Here is a 27,436-nt window from a genome sequence, read left to right on the forward strand (position 1 = left end):
TTCATATTAGAGAAATAAAAACTTGTGGTCAGACAACAATCTGTACACAAATATTCATAGCAGCTTTATTTGTAATTGTAAAATACAAGAAACAACCAACAGGTCCTAAATTGAATGAACTGGCAAACAATCTGTGGTGCAGCTATATAATGGAATACAACTTGGCAATAAAAAAGAATGAATTCTTGACATGCAACAACATGGATGGATTTCAAGGGCATTAAGCTGAGTGGGGGGGGGGGGGGGGAAACACCTCCAAAGAATTACATATTGTGTAATTCCATTTACATAATAAGTACTTATGAAGTAGCAAAATTATGGGGAACAGGTCAGTGGCTGACAGGAGTTAGGGTTTAGGGGAGGGTGTATTGAGAGGTAACACGAATGAGGTTTTTGGTTTTTTTTAAGTTTATTTTGAGAATTAGAGCATGGAGGAGGGGCAGAGAGATGGGGGGGGGGTGGAATCCCAAGCAGGCTCTGCACTGTCAGCTCTGAGCCCCATATGGGGCTTAAACCCACAAACCTCGAGATCAGGACCTGAGCTAAAATCAAGAGTCAGATGGTTAGCTGACTAAGCTACCCAGGCACCTCAAGGGAGTTTCTTTATATTGATGAATATTACTGAACTATTTTTGCAACAGTTCTTATTCCTAGTTGTAGTGTTGGTTACTTGAATCTAATCTGCACATGTGATAAAATTTCATAGAATTACACACACACAGAAAAATGGTCAAATCTAAACAAAGTGTGTAACTGAGTTAATAGTGTACTGATGTCAGTTTTCTGGTTTGAACAGGTACTAGAGTTATTTACCGCATTATCAGTGTGGGAAACTGGAGTATACATGAGAGCTCTGTACTGTTTTTGCAACTTAAATGACTTCAGTAGTGAAAAGTTATAAAACTAAATTAAAATGCTGTACATCCAGACAATGGAATATTATTCAGTGCTGAAAAGAAATGAGCCATCAACCATGAAAAGACCTGGAGGAAGCTTAGATGCATGTTATTAAATGAAAGAAGCTAATCATACAGTATGTACAGGCTACATATTGTGTAACATATGTATGTCTACGTACTGTATGATTCCAACTCTGTGACATCCCAAAAAAGGCAAAACTGTGGAGACAGTAAAAAGATCAGTGGTTGCCAGGCACAGGGGAGAGAGGGATGTATAATGGAACTGAGGGTTTTTAGAGCATTGAAATTACTCTGTGATACTGTAATTAATGCATTTGTCCTAACACATAGAATGTACAACACAGAGCAAACCCTAATAAAAATTATGGACTTTGGGTAATAATGATGTATGTCAATGTAGGTTCCTCAGTTGTAACAAATATACTACTCTGCTGGAGGATGTCTGTAATAAATGAGGCTGTAAATGAATGGGGGTGGGGAAGACCTAGGAATTCACTTACCATCTCAATGAACATAAAATTGCTCTAAAAATAAAGTCTGTTAAAATTTAACTTGGGTCAGAAATAAACGTTGAATAGCAATTATTAAAGAAAATTTTCATGTCTTATTTATAAAGAACTCACAAATCCATAAGGCAGGCCCTGAATCTCCAGTGGACTAGAAAGCAAGCTTAAGAGAATAAGCAAGTGGTCCAAGAGAGAATTTTGTGGATATACTTTTGTGTTTATTCAAAATTTCCTGGAATCCCCAAATTCGGTAGTGTAACACCAATGTTCTTAGAAACCTACACTAGAAAAGAGAAAAATTTTTTGCCATTATAGCTGTGTAAAGTCATCTTACCTAAGAGAAAAAGAATTTAAAAGGTCCAAAACAAAGCACTGTAAATTTTCACGGGTTTGAAATAGCTTTGAGAGAGTTTTGAAAGACGTTGTATACGTAATCTGTCCCCTCCAAGGAAAAAAAAAAAAAAAAAAAAACCTGTTGTTTTGTTTTTTCAGGTGTAAATTAATTATTTGAAAGCAATTGAACAATGGAGCCAGACATCATTCGAATGTACTCTTCATCCCCACCACCACTAGACAATGGAGCCGAGGATGATGATGATGATGAATTTGGGGAATTTGGTGGGTTTTCAGAAGTTAGCCCTTCTGGTGTAGGATTTGTTGACTTTGATACACCAGATTATACTCGTCCCAAGGAAGAGTTTGTACCTTCAAACCATTTTATGCCAATTCATGATTTCTCAGAAAATGTAGATAGCCTTACTAGCTTTAAATCCATTAAGAATGGTAGTGATAAAGACATCACTGCTGAACTTTCTTCTCCTGTGAAAGGACAGTCTGACGTTTTACTTTCTACCACCAGCAAAGAAATAATTTCATCTAAAACTTTAGATACTTCCATTGATGGCATAGAAAGTCCAGGAGATTTAAATACTATAGTGAAGCAGAGACAGAATGTTGGAACACCTGAAAGTTTCTCTCCAGGAGATTTTAGAACTGATACGAATGTTGTTCATCAAAACAAGCAGTTAGAGAGCTGCAATGGTGAAAAGCCTCCTTGTCTGGAGATTCTAACAAACGGGTTTGCAGTGTTGGAAACTGTAAATCCTCAGGGAACAGATGATCTGGACACCGAAGCCGATTCAAAAGGACGAAAGCCTCTTAGCACTCATAGTACTGACTATAACTTAGACCGTGCACCTAGTCCTGCTGAGGAATTTGCAGATTTTGCCACATTTTCCAAAAAGGAAAGGATACAACTAGAAGATCTAGGATGTGCAGTTTTAAATGATAGAGAAGCATTAACCATTCAGGAAAATAATAAAATTAATAGAGCCAGTGAACTGAGCTCTGTAAAAGCACTGTCTTTGGGTAGAAGCTTTGACGATAAAGGAGACATTGATGGAGAGGATCAGGTTTGTGTTTCAGAAATAAGCATAATGAGTACCAGAGGTTTCAGTACTGAAAAACCAGGCCTTCCAACATTGCAACAGGATGAATTTTTAAAATCAGTTCAATCAAAGCCTTGGAGTTTGGCAGACTCAGCTGATAATTCAGAAGCCAGTATGAGAGAATGTAAAACTGAGGAAAAACTTGATTTGTTTACTTCTAAGTGTGCTGACCTATGCATGGATTCTATTAAAACTTCTGATGCTGATGATGAAGTTGGTTCTTCCAAAGAAGAAAGTAAAAAGTTTACCGACTCCCAAAGCCCCAGCATTGATCCTACAGAAGAAAACGTTCTGGATGATTCTTTAAGTGTAAAAAATGGTGACAGTAGTAATGACTTTGTGACTTGCAATGATATTAACGAGGATGATTTTGGTGACTTTGGCACAGCCAGTGGCACGACTCCACCTTTTGTTACTGGTACCCAAGATTCAATGAGCGATATCACTTTCGAAGAGTCCTCAGAGCACTTTCCACATTTTAGTGAACCAGGTGATGACTTTGGAGAATTTGGGGATACAAATGCTGTTTCTTGCCAAGATGAAATTCTATTTACTGAGTCCGACCTAAAACAGACTTCTGATAGTTTATCAGAGGAATGTAAGTTGGTGGGAAAGTCTTCTGGGACAGGCACTGATCCTGTTTCAAAACTGGAAATTGAGCAAGAAGGTGAATTTGGAGATTTTGATTCTGTGCCAAATATTCGAGAGGACCGCAGTGCTTTTCAAGACTCTGATGATTTTGCGGACTTCAGTTCAGCTGGGCCTAGCCAAGTGGTAGATTGGAATGCCTTTGAGGATGGACAGAAAGATAGTTGCTCTTGGGCTACTTTTGGAGACCAGCAGGCTGCTGAATCTCACCATCGAAAGGAAGCCTGGCAGTCACATAGGACAGATGAAAAGATCGATACTCCAGGAACCCCCAAAATGCACAGTGTCCCTTTAGCAACTTCCAAAGGAGCAGTTGCTGGTGGCCATTTACAGGAAACAGCCACTTCAGTTCAGGTATTTACTGGTTTTCTTTATTTTGTATAATATACTAATTGCCGTGGAGGCAATTCAGCTTTTCAAAAAGTATTTTTAAATTGGGTACCTGTTGAAGGAGTCTCTTATGATACATAATGCTTGCTTGATTTGTGGATTACATTTTTCACAACGCTTTGGTAAACTTTAAATGGACAGTCCTACAATAAGTAATGTTTGGTGAGGTTTTTCTTTATTTCAATGAGCTTAATATTTACAGAAACTCAGCAGCTTGATTTTTTGATTAACATAAATATCACTTACGTAAAAATTCATTAATTAGCTAACTAGTCCAGTGAATCCTTCAGTTTCTGCCTTTACAGTGATTTTAGAAGAAAGTTAAACTCAGATTTAGTAGATGTTTTTTTAAGTTTCAGAAAATAATGTCTCTTAATTTTGTCCATCAAAGACCTAGGAAAGTGAAGTACAGTTTTGAGTGTGGCAGAGAGCAGGCAGAATTTGAAACCTCAACCTGAGCTGAAGGCTATAGGGAATTGAAGGATAGAAAAAGAATTTGAGCAAAGCAGATTTGGACTTCATAATTTGACAGCCACTAAAGACCTGGGATGAGGGTACGAGAAGACTAGAACTGTATCTATTTGCTTATAATTTCTTGCAAATGTACATTTATGTTTACACTTATTGGGGAATAAGTGTGTCAGGGAGAATATTTTTACCTGCCAGGGCCTGTACTTTATCCTTTTCTGTTCCAGACTTTTTCAGAGAAGATTCACTGAGATTTATCTTGACCTAAAGTAGCCCCTAGAGACGCAGCTTAATATCCAGGTTATTCCCTGGTCCTGAGTTGTATCCTGTGCTAAACCTAACCTTTCCTCAATCCTGGAGGTATCGGAAAGAAAACTCCCCAGCAAATCACTGCTTTATATTGACAACTGTTTCAGGGAACACTTGTCCTACCAGCTTCTTTTAGAGATACTGAGAATAAAATTCCCCAAACTCTTCCAGTTATCTTTTGCCAAGCAAACCATTTTCAATTGGAAATATTTTCAAAGTCTGAGTGTCAGTTGAAATGGCTATACATCATTGCTTTGATAGGTGAAAATACTGTTATGGTATTACCAGGTGGTGTGCATAGCTAATTACTTTTCATTTGACTTTGAGTGTCTGAATAGCTTAATTTGCTAATTCGGTTTTTATATGGTTTGGCTAATGTATATTTTTCCTGTTGATTAATTTATTATGGAAGTAGAAGCTTGCAAGGAGTGAACTAATTATATAATGCAAAGGCAAGACTGTTGATTTTGACCTAATCCTTTCCCTGTTGAGTTTTATCTTACTGTAAGGTGACACTGGTATTGAATGATCTTTAATGTATAGCCTTAGAACTTTTAGCATCATCAGATAATGAATTTTAAAGTATGACCAGTTCAAAAAGGACCTTTTTGTTACACAAGTTGATTGAAGTTATTTGTAATTTGACAACTGGACAGAAGAGGTAGTAAAGTATATGAGCTTTATATAATCTTACAAATCTGAGTTTGAATCTTGACTCGGCCTCTTACAAGCTTTATGATTTTGGACAAGTTTCTTCTGAGTTCAGTTGTTTATAAAAAGATCATACCTCTACTTCATTGGACTTTTGTGAAGATAAAATGACAGTAAATTTTAAAGTGAGTGAAAAAATCCACTGAAAAATAAGAATTTTATAGTATGATTCTATTTTGTGAAAATAGAGCAAAAACCATGTGGATGTGGCAAGATACATTAAGACTTCCTGAGATTTGTTTGGCTTGGTCCTCAGACTTTTATTTTTGCTGAATGGGTTTGGAAAATGAGCAGAACTTGGAGATGGATTTTGGAAAGAAGAAATTGTTGAAAGGGGCTAAAAGATAAGTTTTAGAAGGAAGTTGAGGTAAGGAAATGGGTAAGGCATGCTGAGTAAGTGACTGAGTTGGAAATGATTTTTATTCTTATCCTGCTGTTGTGATCCAGGCTTGTGGCCCGCAGTTTCTTCCTTTTGCAGAATCTGCTGGAAAAGTACATTAAGCCCCCTAGGAGAGGATTCGATTTACTGATATTTTTCTTAAAATGTTTCTCCTACTTGTTAAGTGTTGGGGACAGCACAGAAATCTTCACATATTAATGAGAGTGAACATTAGGGTTTTAGTGGTAAAACTTAAAATGATTTATTCCTGTTCAGTCTTAACACGGATGCAACAATTCTGCCTTAAACAGAGTGCCTTCAAGTGGTTTTGTCCAAATTCTGCTTTGACAGAATGTTGTGAGTCTTTTAAGATTCATAGCTCGGTTAATTCAATTAAAGAAACATGGGGAACAATTCTTGGTTTTGAGAAATGAGACGAATGGTGTAGTTGTCATTTCAGATTTCTTCTTTTCACTGTGACATTGTCTGGGTCTCTATTTTTTAATACTTTCCTTTTTGGGGGGCTACCAAAAGGATATCTTCATATTCTGATAAAATATATCTTCCTTGAGTCAAGAGACCATCAGTTGTTACAGCTTTATTGTAATAATTTGCTGCTTAGGGAAAAGTCAACCAAGAAGAAATCTTTCAAACTTATAAAATGTTCTTAGTCAAACTAATTCTCAAATGTGGATCTGGTCGCCTCAGAGGATTGAAGCCTTGATGTAAAGTCATGCATGACTATTTATTGAGAATTATTCTTCCCTTTCAGTGACTATTTTTTTCTGAGAACCCAGAGCTCAGTATATTTCATTTTCTTGTTAACATTCTTACACATCGTAGAGGAAAACAAGTAGTGGTATCTCTGTTGTACAAATTGGAAAGAGGTCCAAACTATTATTTGCTTTCTGGGCTAAAATTCAAAACAAAACAAAATGATGATTTAAAAAAAAAAAAAAAAAAGTCCTCCTTACTTTCAAAGCAGTCCTTTTTTCCAAAAGACCATTTCATATATTGTTTTAACAGTTTTCTTTTTTTTTTTTTAACCTGTTAATGTTCCAGAAAGGAAAGTTGATTGAAATAGCCAAGATTACTTTATCTTAGATGTATGGTAAAGGAGGTAATATTATAAGTACAACATTTAACTCTGAGGTTTTGGTAAAATTTTTAAAATATTGCTGTGGATGTTATTTGAGAATTTAGGTAACTGATAATTTCTATATTAAGTAGCTATAGAAAAGGAAATTATGAGTAATTGTTTCTTATTAGCCATCTACTTGATTATGCTACTGGGAAAATGTTACTAGATGATTTCTTCTGAGAGGCTTAAAAATTAAGTGTCACAAAAAGAAGAAGGAAGAGAATTATGAATACTTTTAAAGTAAAATAAGCCAAATTGTTGGTGGGGTGCCTGGGTGGCACAGTTGGTTGAGCACCCGACTCTTGATTTTGGCTCAGGTAATGATCCTAGTAGGGTCGTGGGATTGAGCTCCACGTCAGGTTCCATGCTGAGTGTGGAGCCTGCTTGGGATTCTCTCCCTCTCTCTCTGTCCCTGTCCCTGTCCCTGTCCCCTGCTTACTTGCTTGCTCTTTAAAAATTAAAAAAAAAAAAAAAAAAAAAAAAAAAAACCTGCTAAATAATAAATAAATCGTTTGTTTGCTGGGAAGTCAGCATTCTCAAACTGACTCTAATTCTACATTTTCACCTTTGTTTATTTAATCATCTGCCTAAGATTTGTGCAGGTTTTCCTTTCTGTAGATGAACACCTGAACTTATTACTGAAAACAGAAGTAAGCAACCAAATAAATTAAGTGGTCAAAAGGTATAAACTTCCAGTTACAAAATAAACAAGTCCTGGGGATGTAATGTACAGCAGGGTGACTATAGTTAATAATACTGTGTTGTATATTTGAAAATCTCTAAGAAAATGGATTGTAACAGTTCTCACAAGAAAAGAAAAATTTGTAACTGTATGGGATGGCTATTAACTAGACTTACTGTGGTGATCATTTTGCAATATATACATTTCGTATCTTTATGTCATACACCTGAAACTAATATTTCTTGTGTTATTTTTCCCTCAGAAAAATTGACATTCTGGTGTTTAATTCCAAAATAGGTGGAAATACTTGGTTAGATTTATGCACAAATTGTGCAGAAAGGCCAAACCATCTTTAGAGCATGGTGAATATTACAGTTGTTCACTCTTCTTATATAGCTTGAAATTGGGAATTGATAAAGTGTACAAGTGTCGATTGTACTTGATATCTTACTTAATATTTAATAATGGCAAGGCATAAGGTGACCTCTTAAATGGAAGATTAAATTACCCAGTGGATTTTATGTTTCTTCCAAACTTCCACTTCAGGGGCGCCTGGGTGGCTCAGTCAGTTGAGCGTCCAACTTCGGCTCAAGTCATGATCTCACAGCTCGTGAGTTCAAGCCTCGTGTCAGGCTGTCCGCAGACAGCTCGGAGCCTGAAGCCTGCTTCAGATTCTGTGCCTCCCTCTCTCTCTGCCCCAACCCACTTGCATTCTATCTCTGTCTCTCTCAAAAACAAACATTTAAAAAAAAAAAATTAAACTTCAACCTCAGAGCAAGATCTAATGCTTATCAACGTTAAAACTGTTAATATTAATCAACTTTTGTTCCTAAGGAAGAAAACTAATTAGAAATATGTTGAAGGAACTTTAGGAATTAACCTTAAATACAAGATGCTTTTAAGAAGGTCTGCATGTGAATGGCATAAGACCCAGAGTCTAGGATCCTAGGTGCTGGTCTTACCCTTTGGAAAACTGAATATTTTCAATATACTTCTTATACTCCAGTAGAGTCGTTTACAAAATAGGGGTGTATTTGGGGTTCTCCAGAAAAACAGAACCAGGATGGATGGATGGATGGACAGACAGATGGATGGACTTGGGGGAGGCAGAGAGAAAGAGACTAATAAGGGATTGGCTCTTGTGTTTATGGAGGCAGAGAAGTACCAACTACAGTCCTCAAGCTGTCTTCAATTGATTGCATGAGGCCCATTCATATTAGAGAAGACAATCTGCCTTACCCAGGTTACCAATTCAGATGTTAATCTCATCCAGAAACACCTGCACACACATACCCAGAACAGTGTTTGACCAGTTGTCTGGGCACATGGCCCAGTCAAGTTGACACATAACATTGACACATAACATTAATTTAATAAGAGGGAGTGCCATTTTTCCCTGTGTAGCATTCAGGATTTAGGGGAGATTTATAACGTATTTGTGACTGGGACCTACCAGTTGGTAAACTCTGCATTTAATAATATGACTTGTTTGCATCAGTGAATAAAATGAAACGGCTGCTTATATACCTTTACCCTAAACATGGAGATACGACAGACCTGAGAATAAGTGAATTCATACATAATGCTTTGCCCCCATTGATGAATTAAACCATTGGATAGCTGAGCATTTGTGCTTTCCCAGAAATCATACCTGGTTTGAAAAAGTAATAATTGTTATTATAGAGACATTGAAGGTAATAAAGGACCCTGATAGGAAAACAAATATATGAAAAGGAGAAAATTGGGAAAGATAAAAGCCAGTGTACCTTTTGAGAGCAATATAGCCAGGGCCACATATGACTTTTATATGACTTACCCATAAAAGATATTTAAAATTCTATTTTATAACTTGGTGTAAAGATGAATATATTAATATTAGCTATTAAAACATTTTCATGAATCCCTAAAGTTATTGTGGGCCTTAGGCTTTGGCCCTGGGTACATACAGTGAGTGCTTGAAAGCGATGCTCTGGTGTTATACTGCCAGATTCAGATCTAGGTTTCAACATTAATTTGTATTAGTCACTTTTTTGAACCTTAGATTTAGAGAATAATAATAGTACTTATTTAAAATGCCTTACTCTGAAAGTAAAGTAAAATTGTACGTGTCAGTGTGTTTACCACGTTCTCTTGCACATAAGTGTTCAATAAATATTAGTTGCTACTGAAAAATCTCAGAAATGAACTTCTTGGAAAATGGTCTGTAAAGGTGCAAGAGATAGTGATGCCAACTGCATTTTTTGGTGAATGGCAGAAAGTATTGGAGGCATATGAGAATTTGTGTGAGAGTATCTCGAGTTCTGGCTACTGCTTGGGGCTAGTTTCTGTTCTCAGAATAGTTTTGACAGGTTAGGAACTCTTCTGAGCACCATGCTCTTCTCCTTTGTCTTAGCGCTGGACATGAATAGAGAAAATAAAATGGACTCTGGCACCTGCCTTGAATAGCATTTGACTTTCAACCCTACATTTATCAGAGCCCCCAGTTCTTAAAACGTGTAATGGCCAGACGTGAGGCTGTTCACCAGGCTGAGAATTTGCTACATGTGTGAATTGAAAGGCATGCATATTCAGCTAACCAACCACCAGTTTTCTAATTCCACATTCAAGAGAGAACTGATGACTGTTTTTCCTCTTTGGCTTTGAAGTTAAAAGCATTTAAAAGGCAATAATTGAGGGTCGCTTGTGTGGCTCAGTCTGTTAAGTGTCCATCTCTTGATTTCGGCTCAGGCCATGATCTCACAGTCGTAATGTGGAGCCTGACGTGGGGCTTGAACTTAAGTGTGGAGCTTGCTTGGGATTCTCTCTCCCTTTTTCTGTTGGCTCCCCCCCACACTCGCTCGATCACTCAAATAAAAATTGAAAAAAAAAAAAGGTGTTTATTTTTAAGAGAGACATAGCATGAGCAGGAGAGGGGGAGAAAGGGAGACACAGAATCTGAAGCAGGCTCCAGGCTCTGAGCTGTCAGCACAGAGCCCAACATGGGGCTCAAACTCATGAACCAGGAGATCGTGACTTAAGCCAAAGTTGGACGCTTAATTGAACCACCCAAGTGCCCCAATGAACATTTTTTTTAATCCCAACTTCTTAAAAAGATAAAAGTCAGGTAATTGATGTGAATGTTATTTTATTTAGTTTGCTATGCAGTTACTATTGTAACTTCAGCTAACTAGTATGCTAAATGTGTGGGTACTTGTTACCTTCTCATTAATTTACAGTGCATCACTCTTTAGTAAAAATTTATAATTTGCTTTGTTAAAAACTATGAATTCTATAGATGAAATAATTGCTTTAAGTGTGGTCATCACCTCAGCAGTTAACAGTTGAATCTCTTACCTAATGGCTACAAATGTTTGAAAGACCACAAAAAGTGGGTAAAAGCATGATTTGGTGAAAAGAGACTTTGGAGTCAGACTTGGGATCAAATCCTTGCTGTGTACCATACGAACATGAGACTGTGGTTAATTAATCTCCATGAGCTTTAGTTTCTTTCATCTGTAATGTGGAAACAGTAATACTTACCTTTCAGGATTTGTTTTTGTTTTGTTTTGTTTTTAAAGATTAGTAAAGTAACATATGTAAGTATCAAACATAGTACCTAGAACATAAAGGCATTTGGTTATTTATACTTGTTACAATTATATAAATATATCCAATCTATGTACAAAAATGATTTAGATGGCTTATAATAAGATCTACTTTCATAAGTAGAACAAACATGCCCCCTGCAGTCTTAAATAAGGGTGAAGTGCTTTTTTTTTTTTTTTTAAGTGCACACTGACTTAGCTAGCATTTTTATATCCACTATATGCACGAACCTAAGTACTGGAGATTCGAAATGAGACATAGTCCCCACCCTCAAAGCTCCTATAATTTTTAGAAATTGAACTTCGAACTGCTTTGATGGCAACATAATCTAGTGTTTAAGAGCACAGACTCTGAAACTGTACCTCCTAGATTAGGATTCAGCATGTAATATTCATCTGACTGTGGGCAAATTAACCTCTTAGTGCTCTGTTTTTCTCATCTAGACAATGGGGATAAGATTACTGTTACTTCCCTCTGATGGTTCATCTGTGTTCTTCTGTGAGCTAATATTCATAAAGCATTTAGAATAATGCCTGGCATGTGATAAGCACTGCATAAGCATTAAATGAAAAACATAACACACTGTATCAAGCTTTTGCTGTTTGTGACGGTTTCAGAGGACATCTTTTGATCTTTCACTTTCTTGAACTAGGCTGTACTGATATTGTTTGCTTTCCGTATGCTGCCTTATCTGCTGAGGGAAACTAGAGCGTAGCCAGTCTGACTTTACCACTAATTCCAAATAATAAAATATAATATTTTAGAATTTTACATCTAATACAAGTCCACATGTACTGTAATGTGTTAATAAACATTACTGTTAAATTCACATCTTTTTTTGAGTCAGTCTGCTCCAAGGAGTTCAAAACTGTGTAGTATCCCCATTTAATCAAAACTAGAAGTAGCTTGCCTCTTATGGCTGGATACAATCTATATAGAAACAAGAATTCTTATTAGGTAGAGTAATATAAAGTTATTTTTTACTCTTACACAGTAGAATAAATCCAAGTTAAATAATAATTCATTTCAGTAACCCTAGTGTTGATGTAATATTTTATTACTGATTTGGTTTAAGGCTATTGTATGTATTAAACTATCCATGGCTAATAGTATTGAGGAAAAAATTTATATAGATATTACAACAGTTAAAATTAATAATTAAAACAAAAACTTTTACCAATATCACAGTTTTCATATATAACTTTTATCTTGTGCTCATATGTCTCAAATATCTCAATTTTTTTTTTTTTTTAATTTACTGTGTGATTACAGTCTTTTAGAAAATCGGTTTCTTGAAAGAAACCTTTCTGTTTGGTCACAAGAGAGACTGTTGTGGTGGGTTGTTTAATTTCTCTTTCGAGCATTATGTTAGCTATGTTCTTAAACCTGTTCTACTTACCAAGTTCCTTGGACTATGTTCCATTACATTTTGAACTTGTAACTTTATTGTGCTTCTTGGGAAGTAAAACACTCAAACACCCCCAACGTGTGATTTGCACACTTTGCATTTTATAGTGTGATCAAGATTTGAGTCACAAATGCCAAAATGTCAAGCAAAATGTTTACCAATTTCCAAAGTTTAAAATCCACAAGGAGTAGCAGTAACACGTTCTATTTATAAAAGTGGTTCTTAATGATAGACGTTTTTAAATTGGTACTTATTTTCCAATTAAGTTGGAGGGTCTGGGAGAAGGTGCAAAAATTTGTATTATTTTCTTGTTATAATGTAGAAATTGATAGTCTGAGACAAATATTTTCTTAATGATTTAGAATGCCAAGTAGTGGTAGAGCAACATCCCTAGTGAGCTTTGAATCTAGTTTTGACATTTACTTTATTCCTTGGTAGGCCACTCTGTTTCTGCATATCATCTGTACAATAACAATAGTAGTAAGAAAAAGTTACCACTTCTTGAGCACACACTGGGTGCCAAGTATTTAATCCTGTAACTCGTCACCCACCCTGTGAGGTTGCTCCTGATATCTCCAGTTTATAAATCCAGAAGCGGAGTCTCAGCCCCTTGCGTCCACAGTCCTCCACTGAAGTATTATAGTTACATCAGCCATTTACTTACTGGAATTGACTAGAAGCAAATGAAATTTGGCATTTATTACCGTGAACAAAATATTAGTATGGAACTCTTTGTAGAGGATTCCCTTCTATCAGACTAGTCTCATAGTTGGAAATAGTCTGATAGTTGGAAATCGGTGTACTTTTAAAGCAAAATGTCAGGAAATTCAGTTTTCGTCAAAATCTTTAATTCTGTTAGCTGCTTTCTTGTTAAATTGTTAGAGTTCCTCCTTGTGGTGGGTGGTGCTTTTCAGTTAGTGGGTTCTGATTATTTGAATCTTTGTTATTTACTGCCATACCACAGGTATCTGCAAACTATGGCCTGTTCTATCTGGCCGCCTGTTCTGGTAAATAAAATTTCATTGGAACACACCACGCTTACTTGTTTATGGCTGGTGCAAAGCTGAAAATATTTACTATCTGGCCCTGTAAAGAAAAAAATTCTGACCCTTGCTCTACTTCATTCAACAAAATATTTGAAGCAGTCGAATGTAGTATCTAACCTTAAAGACAAATGGAACTGTCTTTTAAATTTCCCATGTAATTTATACTCTGTATGAGAGGGGGAAGATGTAAAACTTGAAGTGAATGTAATGTTCACATACATTCCACTCATTTTAAGAATTTGCTCACTGTTGTACCTAAGACTTGGTAGTTAGATGTAATATTGCCCAAATGACTGAATGTATTTTGGGGTCATTGCTTCTTTTGACAAATATTTTTTCTTTCCCACGAAAAGGATAACAAAGAGGATACGAGAGAGATTCAATTTTAATTTACAGAGAAGTAAAATATGGTCATATGTGAGTTTTTGTTTACCTTGTCTGCCCAGAAGGAGCCTGTGCTCATCATGTTTCCAATTAGATGGTTATCTGATCCCTTTAAAAGTAATGTCTGTCCATTCCCTCTGTTGAAGCAAGTAAGTGCCGGTCCCCTTGACACACTCAAGTTTCACGAGCCTTGGGATCTTGAGTCTACTCTTTACTGTAGGTTTCATAATTGATACTGAGAACCTTTTCCCATATCACACACATGAATATAATGAAGGTGTTAGAATAACTTTTGTAGAGATAGCAGAAGAGTACCCTGAGACTAATTATGCATTGTTAAGTTTTTGCTCTGATACTGCTTCCAAAAGAGATTTTTGGATTGGAAAATCTGGAAGATATTTTCCTTTTGTTTTTCATTTTCCTGTTTGCTGACTGTGCTAAACAACAGAAATCAAGCGTCAACTTGTCTTTGTTACTTGGCAGGAAATACCACCATGATGTGGCATTTTCTTGTGTACTCGATAGCATTTCGGTAGTACACTTCCGACAGTCTTTAACAGTTTGTATTCCTATTTGATGTTTAAGCGGTAAATTGAGTTAAGTTGAAAATATTTTACATGTGTCTGAGATACACTTAGGAAAGTGGGGATAAATGTTAGTTACTGTGGGCTGCACATGTAGAATAACCTAGTAGTACCCCAAAAAGTGCAAGTGAATATAAATTCAGCAAATTTTAATTAAAGAAAATACTTCAAAATGCCAGTGTTCTCAGTAAAAATACTCTAGGGAATATCCATTCTTGGAAGAAAGGCAGTGTTCTATTCAAAAATACACCTGTATACACCACAGAAGAGTAAAGAAGTGGGATTTTTAAAAGATAACACAGATCATCAAAATGAAAAATGAGCTATTGCTTTTCTTAGTAAAAATAAGACATTCTTTCCTACTTTGTTCTTTTAGCAGAGATATTTCTAAAAGTGTTTTAAAATTCAAATGTTTTTATGCTCAAGAAAAAAGTTCTCTTCAACTATGATAGCATAATACTTTTCACAAACCTTCAATTTAATTGTTCCTAAATCCAGAGTCCATGGGTGGTAGTAGGGAACATCCCGTGATAGAATATGAATGCCGCCTGCTTTTATGAATGTTGCTGTTTGGTTTTGGTTTTGCTTTGGGTAGATAAATTACACTTTGCGATTGCTTTCTCATTATACAATTGAGTAGTTAATTTCTTCTTTGAATTTTTTAATAGACTAATAAAGTGATGTTTGCAAAGTACCAGCTATGTTGCTTGGCATATAACTACATTTACTTGTCGCCACTGTATCACCATGAGTATTTAAAGTGATCATTTAGAGCATCTGTTCTGCAAGTAGTTATGCTCCTCTGACTTAGTGCTTCCTGTACCTGACTGATAGTGAACCTCCCTCTCCTGTAGTAGTGGACAGGGTGTGGGGTCAGAGGTGTGTGTGTGTATGTGTGTTGATGATGATAAAACTGAAATCATTAAAATTAGAGAAATTAAACTTTTGGGGGGGTTGTTTTGATGCAGACAGCTTTACTAAACCGCCTGGAGCGAATTTTCGAAGCATGTTTTCCTTCAATATTTATCCCTGATACTGAAGAAGAAGTTACTTCCCTGAAGCACTTGCTGGAAACAAGCACCTTCCCAATAAAAACAAGAGAGGCCTTAGCTGAAAGTGGGTAAGTAGTAGACAGTTTTTAGATAGCATGTATGTTCTTTAGTTTTAACCTTATAAATTAGAACAACAGTTACCTTAAAACATCAGGGTTCTAAAATGTTCTTGTAACATTGTGTTGAAGTTTAAAAAATCATATTGTGCTGAAACAAAACAAAAAAAACCTCCCTATTCCATTTTTGTACGCTTTTTCAAATATTTCTAAATCCTTACTCTCCTCAGTCGATTTTATATATTTTTTGACTTCTGAGTATGATAAGTGTGAATTTAGACTTTACATAACAGTGCTCTTCTCCTCCCTTCATCTTCCCTGTATGACTTACATCATAGTTTTTTGTTAAGTTGATATTTGGTATTTTCATTATTTTAGTCATGTGAATAGTGTTCATTGCTAAGCCACTATTTCCATTATAGTAAGCTTCTTCTTGGACTTAATAGTTGCCTCTCTCTTTCATTTACTCAGTCTTTTCCTACCCTCCAGGTTATGATCAAACCTGTCAGGCTAGCCATTCCATTTTTTTTTCCCTGAGCCTTCCACCATTCTATCCCAATTTGGGATGGATTCAGTCTAGGCTTCTTAAACATGGTATCTTGGGATTGCCATTCACTTAGAGCCCATATTGGTGGGGCACATCCTCTGATAGCCTCCTGAGAAATAAAGGTACATGGGTAGTAAAATTTTTATTCTACCCTTATGTTAAATTTATAATTTAGGATTTTTTTGTTGTGGGTATTCTGAAATTTCACAATGAAGTATCTTGATATGAGTCTTTATTAATTGGACTGAACACTAGGTATATGACCTTTCAATCTGGAGGCTTCTGTCCTTCAGTATTGGGCAGTTCTCTTGAATTGACAATTACCAATATAATACCAATACAGTTACTTTCCCTCCATTGTTTTCTTTCTGGAACTCCTATTAATTATTAGATGTTAGAGGAGCTAGATTGATTATCTAATGTTAATTTCAAAGTTATTATTCCTGGACTTTTGCATCTCATTACTCCACCTCTGAACATATTCTCTCCCTCTACAAGTCCCTCCTTCATCCCTCTTTGTGACCTCAAAGTTTGTGGTGCAAAGTTTTAGTTATCTCTTAATTTTTTTTAAATATGGAGATTATGATTTGCTTCTTGGTTTTTTGGGGGTGATCTCTGAGAACGGGACAAAAAGGTTTATGCTTTACCATCTTAAAACTGTTTAGATGTGTTATTTAAAAATACGCTAGTTGTACAGTAGTTCATACTCTTAGACCCAGAAGTCTCTCCAAGAGATTCATTTTGGGAAATAACACAACTTTACAACAAAATACACTGTAAAATACAGGAAGATAATTTGCCTTACTAACAATAGGAGATGAACAGTGAAAATAACTTATTTAAACTATAAGGTTGTGGTCAAATAATGATGCATGTGTCTAACAGAGTGTTACATGACCATTGGAAAATGTATACATGTAGATGAGCAAATGCTTAAAATCTGAGAAAAGAATACAAAATTATGTATTTGCTGTAATTGCAGTTGTGTGTTTGTGGATCAAGACTCAAAGAGAAAGCATATTAAATAGCTATAGTAATATGGTGGAATGCTGAATGATTCCTTTCCTCCTCTTAAATATTAAATATTTTTGTTTTAAGGGGTGCCCAGTTGGCTCAGTCAGTTAAGCGTCTGACTTCCGCTCATGATGTCATAGTTTGTGAGTTTGAGCCCCATGTCAGGCACTGTGCTGACAGCTCAGAGCCTGGAGCCGGCTTTAGATTCTGTGTCTCCCTCTCCCTCTGCCCCTCTCCTGCTCTCTCAAAAATAAATAAACGTTAAAAAAAAAAAAAAAAAAAGTTTGGTGCTCCTGGGTGGCTCAGTCGGTTAAGCATCAGACTTCAGCTCAAGTCATGATCTCACAGTTTGTGAGTTAAAGCCCCATGTCGGGCTCTGTGCTGACAGCTCAGAGCCTGGAGCTGGCTTCGGATTCTGTGTCTCCCTTTCTCTCTGCTCCTCCCCCACTTGTGGTCTCTGTCTTTCAAAAATAAATAAATGTTAAAAAAAATATAAAATTAAAAAAAAATTTTTTACAATTGAAAAAACATACAGGCTAAATTTTGGTTGATTACTGACATACTGTTTCAAATGAGTTTAGCTTAGCTACTAGCTACTTTAATGACTATAAGTGGTGGCAGTTGATTTTATTCAGAAAATAGCTGTATACTCATGTGAAACACAAGATTAACTGGAATGTATAATATTTCACAGTCACATTAAAACTAGGATTCATGGTGAAAGCTATTGAGTAACCCATTGTTGATGGCTTCATCATGACCTTTGCAGGGAACTGCTGGATGTGTGGACCGAGCTACAGGACATCCACGATGCACATGGCTTGAGATATCAGTGGGGTGGCTCCCATAGCAACAAGAAGCTTTTGTGCTCCTTGGGAATAGACACCCGAAACATTGTGAGTTTTGTTAGTACCTTGGAAAATCCTTTAGTGGACCTATGGGTGTTTTTAAATTCTGTTACACTTTTGTTCAAGCTGTGATAAGCTAGTTCCTCAGAAAAATAAATGTTAGTTGGCTTAAATGCTCATGTATTTTGAATATGCCAGCTCTTAAACATAAATGCATCTAAATTTTTCTCCAGTCAACATTTCTTACTTTTAGAAAAGGTTGTTTGTAATGTTTTTCATTAACTATAAAATAGAGGAATTGTAGTAACAGATCCAAAATGCAAGCCCATATGGGCAACTTAACAATTTCTTCTATTTATATTTCACAATGTATGCAATAACATGTTAACTGTTTCAGTGTATGACATCTCATTCTCTGAATATACATTCTTTTTCTCTAACACACATGTGTAGCTCTTCACGGGTAACAAGAAGCAGCCTGTTATAGTGCCCATGTATGCAGCAGGATTGGTAAGTACAAAATGTCCCTGTACCTATTTTTCATTGCTGCATTCATTCTATAAAATTACGTGGCATGATGTGGAAAGTATATTTTAAGGGGTGTCTAGTGTGGGAACATTAAGGGAATAAGTATTAATATCCTTTATCATCTCATCCCTTCAAGTCTTGATTTAAGGACATCTTGCTGTATTAATTAAAGACACTGTTTTGTTTTAGATTGAAGATTATCTTTATCCTAGTAATATAGTGCTCATAACTCTTTGTAAAATGTACCTTTAGAGGTCTTGCTTTTTCTTCTTTCCTTCTTGTTTTTCTTCCTAAATTTGCTTTTAAAAAGTGGAAGCTGAAGTATTTGAAGGCTTAGATAGCATTTGTTGTAACCCAGTTGTGATCAGTTTTAAATCATGCACTGTTGAAGCTATGAATGGATGTGTCTAAAACCTTGGGAATACCAAATGATAGTAATTGAAAATGGGCCAGGACCCATAATCGGTCCTCAGTTTTTCCATTAATTTTTTAAATATGTTGAATTTTGTTTTTTCAGATATGCCAGGTAGTCCAGGATAACTGAGGAATTTTCTTTCTGTACCTTCTCAAGACTCAGTCACACTTTGAAGTTTGATGTGTTTGTGTTTTTTGGTGTGTCTTTGAGTTATTGGTGAATTAAATTCTTTCACCAATAACTTTTGAAAACAAGGAAGAATGTTTAAGAAAGAAAAATATAGCTTGGTATGGAATTTGTACAACCTTATGTGCATGCAAAAATGAATTTGCTGTGAGATTTGACCTTTTTTAATCTACAAAACTTTTCCATGAATAAGGCCTAATTATTGATTTGAATTGGAATGTTTTACTTTGTTTTGTTTTTGTAGTTTTGTGGAATTAGACAAAAACCTGTGCTTGAATCTTTTTATCAGTTTCTCTCCTTTACAAATGTAACTTACCTTGTATTTTCAAAACACCTTGATTATCCCTATACTGTTTGCTGTTGTGGGTAAATATAATCCAGGACATACTCTAACCTTTGGTTATTTGCATTTCTTTTTTCCTCAAGGAGTAGCATTCTAGAGGTGGTTGGTGTTACTGTCACATACTGAGGTAGAAAGTATGAATTTAATTTGTAGGAGTTTTCATTCAGCACACTGGGGGCGGTAACCTACTTAATCCTTATGTGTAGGCTCAGGCATGAGCCAGTTCTTTAAATTTTGTGAGGAATTAGCGATATTTTCTTTATTTTTTCTGCCTTAGTTACAATCTTTATTAGCAATAACTCTACCATTTTTATAAGCTTTTAGTACCAAAGTTGATTTAGTGAATACATCTCTCCTCCTCCATCTTTATGATGCCTTATGTTTAGAAACATTCTTTTTCATATCTGGTTTCAGATTTTAATTATACCTGAATTTTTCCCATGGTGCTTTACACAGATAAGGTGTTCAGTATCTTTTGGTCTCATCGGAAGCAGTAGTACCTGAAGTGGTCAGTTAAGTCACTGGTTCTCAGACCTTAATATGAATCAGAATTGGGGCACCTGGGTGGCTCTGTCGGTTGAGCATCCAACTTCAGGTTGGGTATAATCTCACAGTTTGTGAGTTTGAGCTGTGCATCGGGCTCCCTGCTGTCAGTGCAGAGCCTAAGCCCACTTTGGATCCTCAGCCCAAGGATGTGTTTGTGTTTTTGGATTTCTTCAGATCCTCTGCCCCCCCCCCCTTCTGCCCCTCCTCTGCTCTCACTCTTTCAAAAATAAAACATTAAAAAAATACTTTATAAAAAACATGCATCAGAATTGCTTGGAAGATGTATTAAAACAGAATGCTGGGCACCATTGAGTTTCTTATTCAGTAGGGGTGGGGTTACGTATCTGACGAGTTCCCAGGTGATGCAAAAACTACTGATTGGGGACCACTTTGAGGACCACTGATTTAAGTGATAGTTGACATTAGAAAAGTTGGCTAAGGTTGGTAATTGTTTGCTGAATGCATGGTCTCTTTACATAAGGGCACACTAGAAAGCGTGCAGAATGTATATGCTGATGAGTCAGACCACGAATTTATTTTCATTCAAGCTTTGGAGGAAAACCTTTTATAAAATATCATCGTTAAGAATGGAATTTGTGTGGGGCACTTGGGTGGTTAGCGTCTGACTCTTAATTTCGGCTCAGGTCATGAATTCATGGTTCTCAGGATTGAGCCCTGTGTGGGGCTCTGCTCTGACAGCATGGAACCTGCTTGGGATATTCATTCATATTCATTCTCATTCTCTCTCTCTCTCTCTCTCTCTCTCTCTCTCTCTCTCTCTCTCTCTCTCTCTCTCTCACACACACTCACACACACAAGAAAAAGATTGCATCTATAAATTGCTTTAGTTAGCATGTACCCTATCTTTTTTTAAGTTTATTTTGAGAGAGCGTGAGAGAGGACGAGCAGGAGAGTGTCAGAGAAGAGAGGTGGGGAGAGAGAATCCCAAGCAGGCCCTGCACTGTCAGCTCGGAGCGCAGCACAGGGCTCAAACTCAGGAACCGTGAGATCATGATCTGAGCCCAAACCAAGAGTCAGACGCTTAACCAGCTAAGCCACGCAGGTGCCCCAGCATATACCCTATTACACGAAAAGAGGAGAGATTGTCCTGAAAACTTGTTTTTAGAAATTTACAGATTCTTACAAAAAAAGAGGGGGGGGGTTGGATTTTACAGATTCTAGCCTTACAAAGCTGTCTTAGCAGTTTTGATATTTTTCCCCCCAGTAAAGGGAGACTTTTGTGTAGTCTGGTTGATAAATATTCAAGAGTTTATCAAGTGTTATTTTAAAATGTGTTAAAACTTTTTTTGGCAGGCCATTAACCTGGATGATTACCCATTATTAGTAGTGTTTGGTAGAGTATTGATGCAGACTGTTGATTTTTTTTTTTTTCCTTATTTCTACCTCCATCCTCAGTGCCTTCCTTTCTTACTCAAAAAGTGTGTTAGATTTTTAACACACGTAGTGGAACATGTAAGATGTTTTCCCCTCTGAAATGGCTGTTTCTCTACTATGCCAATTCAAGGAACTAAGTATGAAAGCTCCCATCCTCTAGTGGTGATAGGCTCAAATACTAAACATATATTGAAGAATGTAGACCCCATCACATTGGATGATGTGTTTTAGGTGTGCAAAATGGTTCGATGCTAATCTAGCTGCATTTCAGGGACGAGAGAAGCAGAGAACTTCTATGCTGCTCCATCATCTTGGCCCCTCCAAGAGTGCCACTCTCTAGATGGTGTGTTTTAGAATTCTCACTTCTCCAAGCACCACCATGGTGTAATGGGTACAAAGGATGTCCTTTTCTGTTTCAGTGTCTGAAACGTCACAAAAGTGTTGGATTCTTAGGGCCTGCATACTATATACTGTTGTGCTTGCCTCTTCCCCACCCCTGGCATTCCAAATTGCTTATGCTTTTGTATAACAGTGATAACTAGGCACTTTAAAACAAATCTGATTTAAAATACAAGGTCTTGCTTCAAAAGTTTGGATTCCAAAGGTACTATTGTAAAACATTTTCCACTACAGTGCTATAAAATTTTCTCTAAACAAAATTTAACAGTAGTTCCTTTTTGTCTTTAGCACTTTCTAAATGACTTGGGTTTTTACTTTGTGCTACATTGATTTTTCTCATGAAGTTTGAGTTGATTTCTCCCCCTCCCCATTAATGGCTAATATGCCTTTTTCAGGGTATGTTAGAACCCACCAAGGAACCATTGAAACCACTATCTGCTGCAGAAAAAATCGCTTCCATTGGTCAGACAAACACCATGTCACCAGAAATGAACACATGTACATCTGACCAATTTCAGGTAAAAATATCTGTGTATTGATACATTTATGCATGTATACACACATACGTCCAGAGTTTTTCCCTTAAGTATAACTTTTAGTTTAAAATATGTAAAAATTTTGAGTTCATGATGGACATGATTTTGATTACTTATTAACATCCCTTGGAATACAATTAACAAACTATCTTTAATTTTTAAAAAAGGCACACTTGAGCACTAGCTGGTTATGTGTAAGTCCTTTAAACCTATCTAGGCCCTAGTTTCTTTACCTATAAAATGAAGACTTTGTGAAGCAGGCATCTCTAAAAACCCCTTACAGCTTGAACATTGTATGATCATAATTACTGACATACCAATCTGGTAAGTGCTGATTTTCAAAAAAATTGGGAAATGGTACATTGACACCGACTCTTCAAATCTGCTATTGTGTGTTTTCCCCGAAACCTGCAAATTTTATTAAGTAATAAAATTGTTGATTGCATCAAAAACTGTTGTTTTGAGGGTTTGAATAAAAGTTATTTAAGTTGAAAATAATGTGGCCTTTTACAAAACAGTCCAGATTCAGAAGAAAAGAAAGCAGTCTTTCTTATCCTTTACCTCCTTGGCATCATTAAGCACAAATTTTTTTCAGTCTAATATAGTTAATAGCAGAGCCTTCCCCCTCACTTTTTTATCTGTAGAAAAATTTGCTTACTCCTCCCACATCGTTAGAAACTGACTGAGTGCTGGTTAAACATTTTTTTTAGAAGATTAATATTTTTAAGTGAACATTACCATTTGTAAAACATTCTTGCCATGTTATTTTTTTTTTTTTTTTTTACCTTAAATATCATCTTTAGTTGTATCTAACACAAAAGTGTGTATTTGGACAGCTTTTCCCAAAGTGTGTGTTCTTTGAACACTAACCCCCAGAGATGCTCTACTAAAGAAGGGTTCCAGGGGGAAGTAAGTTTGGAAAATTTTTCATACATACCCAATAACCACCCTTGAAGATTCTCAACACACATATTAAGGTCTCTGGAGTATCCTGCAGTAAATAACCCTATTTAATTTTAATTATTTCTTAAATTTACTTGGCCACAGGGACCAACGGAAAAGGAGTCATAACACCCATTGAACTAGAATTTTGAAGAATATACTTTAGAAAACAGTAACATAAAGCAAAGTCCTACCCTTTCAGCTGTGTTTCAAGGAACATCTGATATTATGGCTGTGTACCACTGTGGTTTATACTTAGCATAGCTTCAACATCCCTTTGAAGCCACTTCATTACTAGCACTGAAATAGTGGGTAGGGAGGCCTGAAACATAAAATGCCTGGCCTTATTGATGGTTGGCAACAGGCAAAGTGGTTTGGGCAAATTTGTCTCCGTAGGTAGAATCTGTCCTTAGTTCTCTTCCTTTAATTGTCCTTACATTGTTCTCTGGCTCTTAGCTTCCTTCTCAGGCCTGCCCTACATAAGCAGATCCCAAAATTACTTCTCCCATAGCACATTCCCACTTCTGCCTTAAGGCAACATTTCTATTCCTACAGTGTGAGGTATTAGGAAACTAACTTGAACTACCTGGTTCAGACTACCTGGCACATTTACTGAAAATGAAGCCATTCTTGCTTGAGGCCACTTGTTGCTCGTTTTGCCTGCTGCCTCCTCCTCCTCTTCTCCATCCAACCACTTCTCTGTGTTGCACCCCATAAACTATTGCTTATTTTATCAGAGTTAGCTGTCACTTGTCATTTTTGCCCCTAGTTGGTTTAGTTGATCTTACATATTATATTCTAGTCACCCCTCATACTTACCATCTTTCTTGTAGAATTCAATTATAAATGACTATAAGTCTTAGATGACCTAATAAAAAACATGTATGTTAATTTAATGGAACTTTTAATGGAAACTAAAGTGTATTAATTTAATGGAGGTTAATCAGGGCTCCATGATAGGTGTTTAGCTGCTGCTGTGTCTATACATATGCATACACCCATATATATACTTATAATCCAAGGACTGCTGTCCCCCTTTCTAGTCAAGTATAGAAGTTCTCAGCAGCATTTAAGCACATCTAACTTCTTTGCTAGAAGATGGAACTTGGTCTCTTGCCAATTATATAAGAAAAACTCTTTAATCGCATGCTTTTATTCAGTTTAGTGCGTACATCTCTTTATTTAAAAAATACACAAATAGTAAGTACCTTTTTGGGGGTTTGTGATCCTCATTAGCTTAAGTTTTTAGGCTTTTTGGGAGCCAGTGAAAATAATATCTCCCAATCGAAGTTGTTCACATTTTTTTTTTTTAATGCTTATTTTTGAAAGAGAGAGAGAGTGAACGGGTGAGGGGCAGAGAGAGATGGAGACACAATCTGAAGCAGGCTGTAGGCTCTGAGCTGTCAGCACAGAGCCCAATGTAGGGCTCAGACCCACGAACCACGAGATCATGACCTGAGCTAAAGTCAGATGCTTAACCGCCTGAGCCACCCAGTTGCCCCTCAAATTTATTTCTGAATCAACTTAAGCCTTTGTAGGCCTTCATTCTACATGAAGCATGTCAGCATACAGACACTCAAACTGAAGACTTCATACACATATCAGAAGGCACCTCAGCACACTTTCTTCACTAAATTGTATGATCTTTGCTTGGCTCCATACTCCTGAATATTTTAAATATTTTAGAAACATCTAAAGTACATTATAAGATTCTCTTTATGTAAAGCAATATTTCTTACCACTATTCTCTGGCAGGCAGTGTGTGTATTATTTTTACTTTACGTTTTGGCCATGCTGTAATACTGTTAATCTTTCCACTAGTCATGATATCCAGAGGAAACAGCCATAGCCTTTAGTACTAGAAGTTCAACAAAATGTGTCAGGAAAGATCTGTTTAATACCTTTTTTTTTTTTTTTTTTGGTCAACTGTACACCATACCTTCCTTTTATGTTATTTTTATTGGCATCACTAACAGTGACTTCCAAACTTACCATCATTGTATAATTCTCATTACGACTGCCTGCTTTCTGAACTGGCTCAATCTGGATACCCATTGGATTTTTATTGTTTCTTCCAAATTAGTTTATACCATTGCATCTCTTGTTTAGGAGGTTAATGACTTATTTAACAACTGTTCCTGGTGTTTTTTTCTAGGATACTTTTACCTGAAAAAAACAGCTTGTGGGCAAAAGGCAATAATGATACTTTTGTTGTTTTGTTTTTTTTTTTTTAAATCTTTATTCAGTGAATGTCAAGGTCACATCATTCATGGTGCCATTACTGATTCCCCTATTACTTAGCAAGATCAGTACATTAACCACACTTTATCCACTGCTGAATTGAGTCAGCTCTCTGGCTAGCAGTTATCTAGCTAGTCACTACTAGAAAATTTCCTCTTAGGCTTCTGGATGTGGCTATTTCATTTGTGAATCAGAATTTTATTTTTTTTAATTTTTTTTAAGTTTATTTTTTGAGAGAGAGCACAAACACGGGAGGGGCAGAGAGAGAAGGAAAGAGAATCCCAAGCAGGCTGTGCACTGTCAGCACAGAGCCCAATATGGGGCTTGAACTCATGAACTGCGAGATCAAGAGTCAGACCTTAACCGACTGAGCCATCCAGGTGCACTGTGAATCAGAATTTTAAAGTTAGAAGAAAGAAAAAAAAAATTGTGTAGCACTGTGCTCTTTTTACATTAAGAGAATATATTTGGAAAGGCTAAATGATGTACCCCAAATCATACATCAGTGGTACAGCTGGGACTAGAACCCAAGTCTCTGGTTTCTAGTTCCCATTGTTTTTTTTTTGGGGGGGGGGGTTGCTCTTTTTTTCTTAATCGGTATTCTTTGTCTTTATTAACAAATGACATCCATCTACATAGAAAATCCCAATGAATTTACAAAAACAGTAATACCAATAAGTGAATTTAGCAAAATTTCAGGCTGTAAGATCAATATATAGAAATGAACTATATTTCTATATATACTAAAAACAAGTGATTAGGAACAGAAATAAACATGCTATTACCAAAGCAACAAAATCATGAAATAAGGATAAATCTAAAGGTACTTAATTTTTTTTGTTTAATTTGAAGTTTTTACTTAAGTTCCATTTAGTTAACATATAATGTTTTTGCTCTTTTTATTATTACCTTTTCTTCCTTAGTGCTTAGTCTCTACAGTAATCATACCTCATTGCTTAAGTTTGTTTTAAAATGCTTCATTCAGCACTTTCTCTTTTAAGAAGTCTTCCTTGGCAATGCCATTTGTTAGCTTATAATTGCCAACGTGTCCTGTTTTACTTCTGTCTTATTTCCACTAAATGTTGAGCCATGTTTTAGCACCTCATTGTTATAATATTGGCTGTATCTTCAAAATGACCTATATCTGGATGAGAATCTAAAATGCCTAGCAAATCATTGAAATATTTCTAAGCAACCGGTTACTTGACATCATTTAGATAAAACATGTTAATGAAAGAGCTTTGCTCCATTTAACCAGAAATTTTGTTATTGCATAAACTTGAGTATTGTCCATCCAGTCACTATTCAATTGGACTAAAGGTTTCAATGATCTCTAAGTAAAATAATAGTTGAATCTGTTGGAATACTTACAGCTTTTTGATGGTTTCTGAGATCAGCTAAAGATCTTTTCTAAGTGTTTATCACTCTTGCAGGTAGGTTATAAACTAGATTTTCACCAGCATTATTAATTTTATTTAAAGATTAATCTTTAATTTTAAAGATTCACAAGAAGTTGCAAAGATAATATAGAGGAGATGCTTTGTACCCTTCACCAGTTTCTCTCCCTAATTACAGCTTACTAATTATAGTATAATATCAAAACCAGGAATATGACTTGATTTCAATGTGTGTGTATAGTTCTGTGCCATTTTATCACATGGATAAATACGTGTAACCACCACTGCAATCAAGATACAGAACTCTTCTATCACCATAAAGAATTCTTTTAATAGCCCTCCCCACCCCCAACTATCCCTAACCCCTGGCAACTACTAATAT

The 27,436-nt window shown here is 36.2% G+C and overlaps 1 protein-coding gene across 7 annotated transcripts in view; it reads left to right on the plus strand.

Annotated features, from left to right (window-relative positions):
* The window catches only part of AFTPH (aftiphilin), an 85,511-nt gene that overhangs the window by 44,110 nt on the left and 13,965 nt on the right, over window positions 1-27,436 (plus strand). For all 7 annotated transcript variants that reach the window (XM_045054277.1, XM_045054279.1, XM_011280997.4 and 4 more), the window contains 5 exons: window positions 1,919-3,876; window positions 15,578-15,729; window positions 18,048-18,174; window positions 18,580-18,636; window positions 22,334-22,456. In XM_045054277.1, coding sequence (XP_044910212.1) covers window positions 1,951-3,876; window positions 15,578-15,729; window positions 18,048-18,174; window positions 18,580-18,636; window positions 22,334-22,456 — 2,385 coding nt within the window. In that variant the 5' untranslated portion in view covers window positions 1,919-1,950. The remainder of the gene's footprint in view (window positions 1-1,918; window positions 3,877-15,577; window positions 15,730-18,047; window positions 18,175-18,579; window positions 18,637-22,333; window positions 22,457-27,436) is intronic.

The sequence above is a fragment of the Felis catus genome, chromosome A3 (genome assembly GCF_018350175.1).
Source record: "Felis catus isolate Fca126 chromosome A3, F.catus_Fca126_mat1.0, whole genome shotgun sequence".
Lineage (NCBI taxonomy): Eukaryota > Metazoa > Chordata > Mammalia > Carnivora > Felidae > Felis > Felis catus.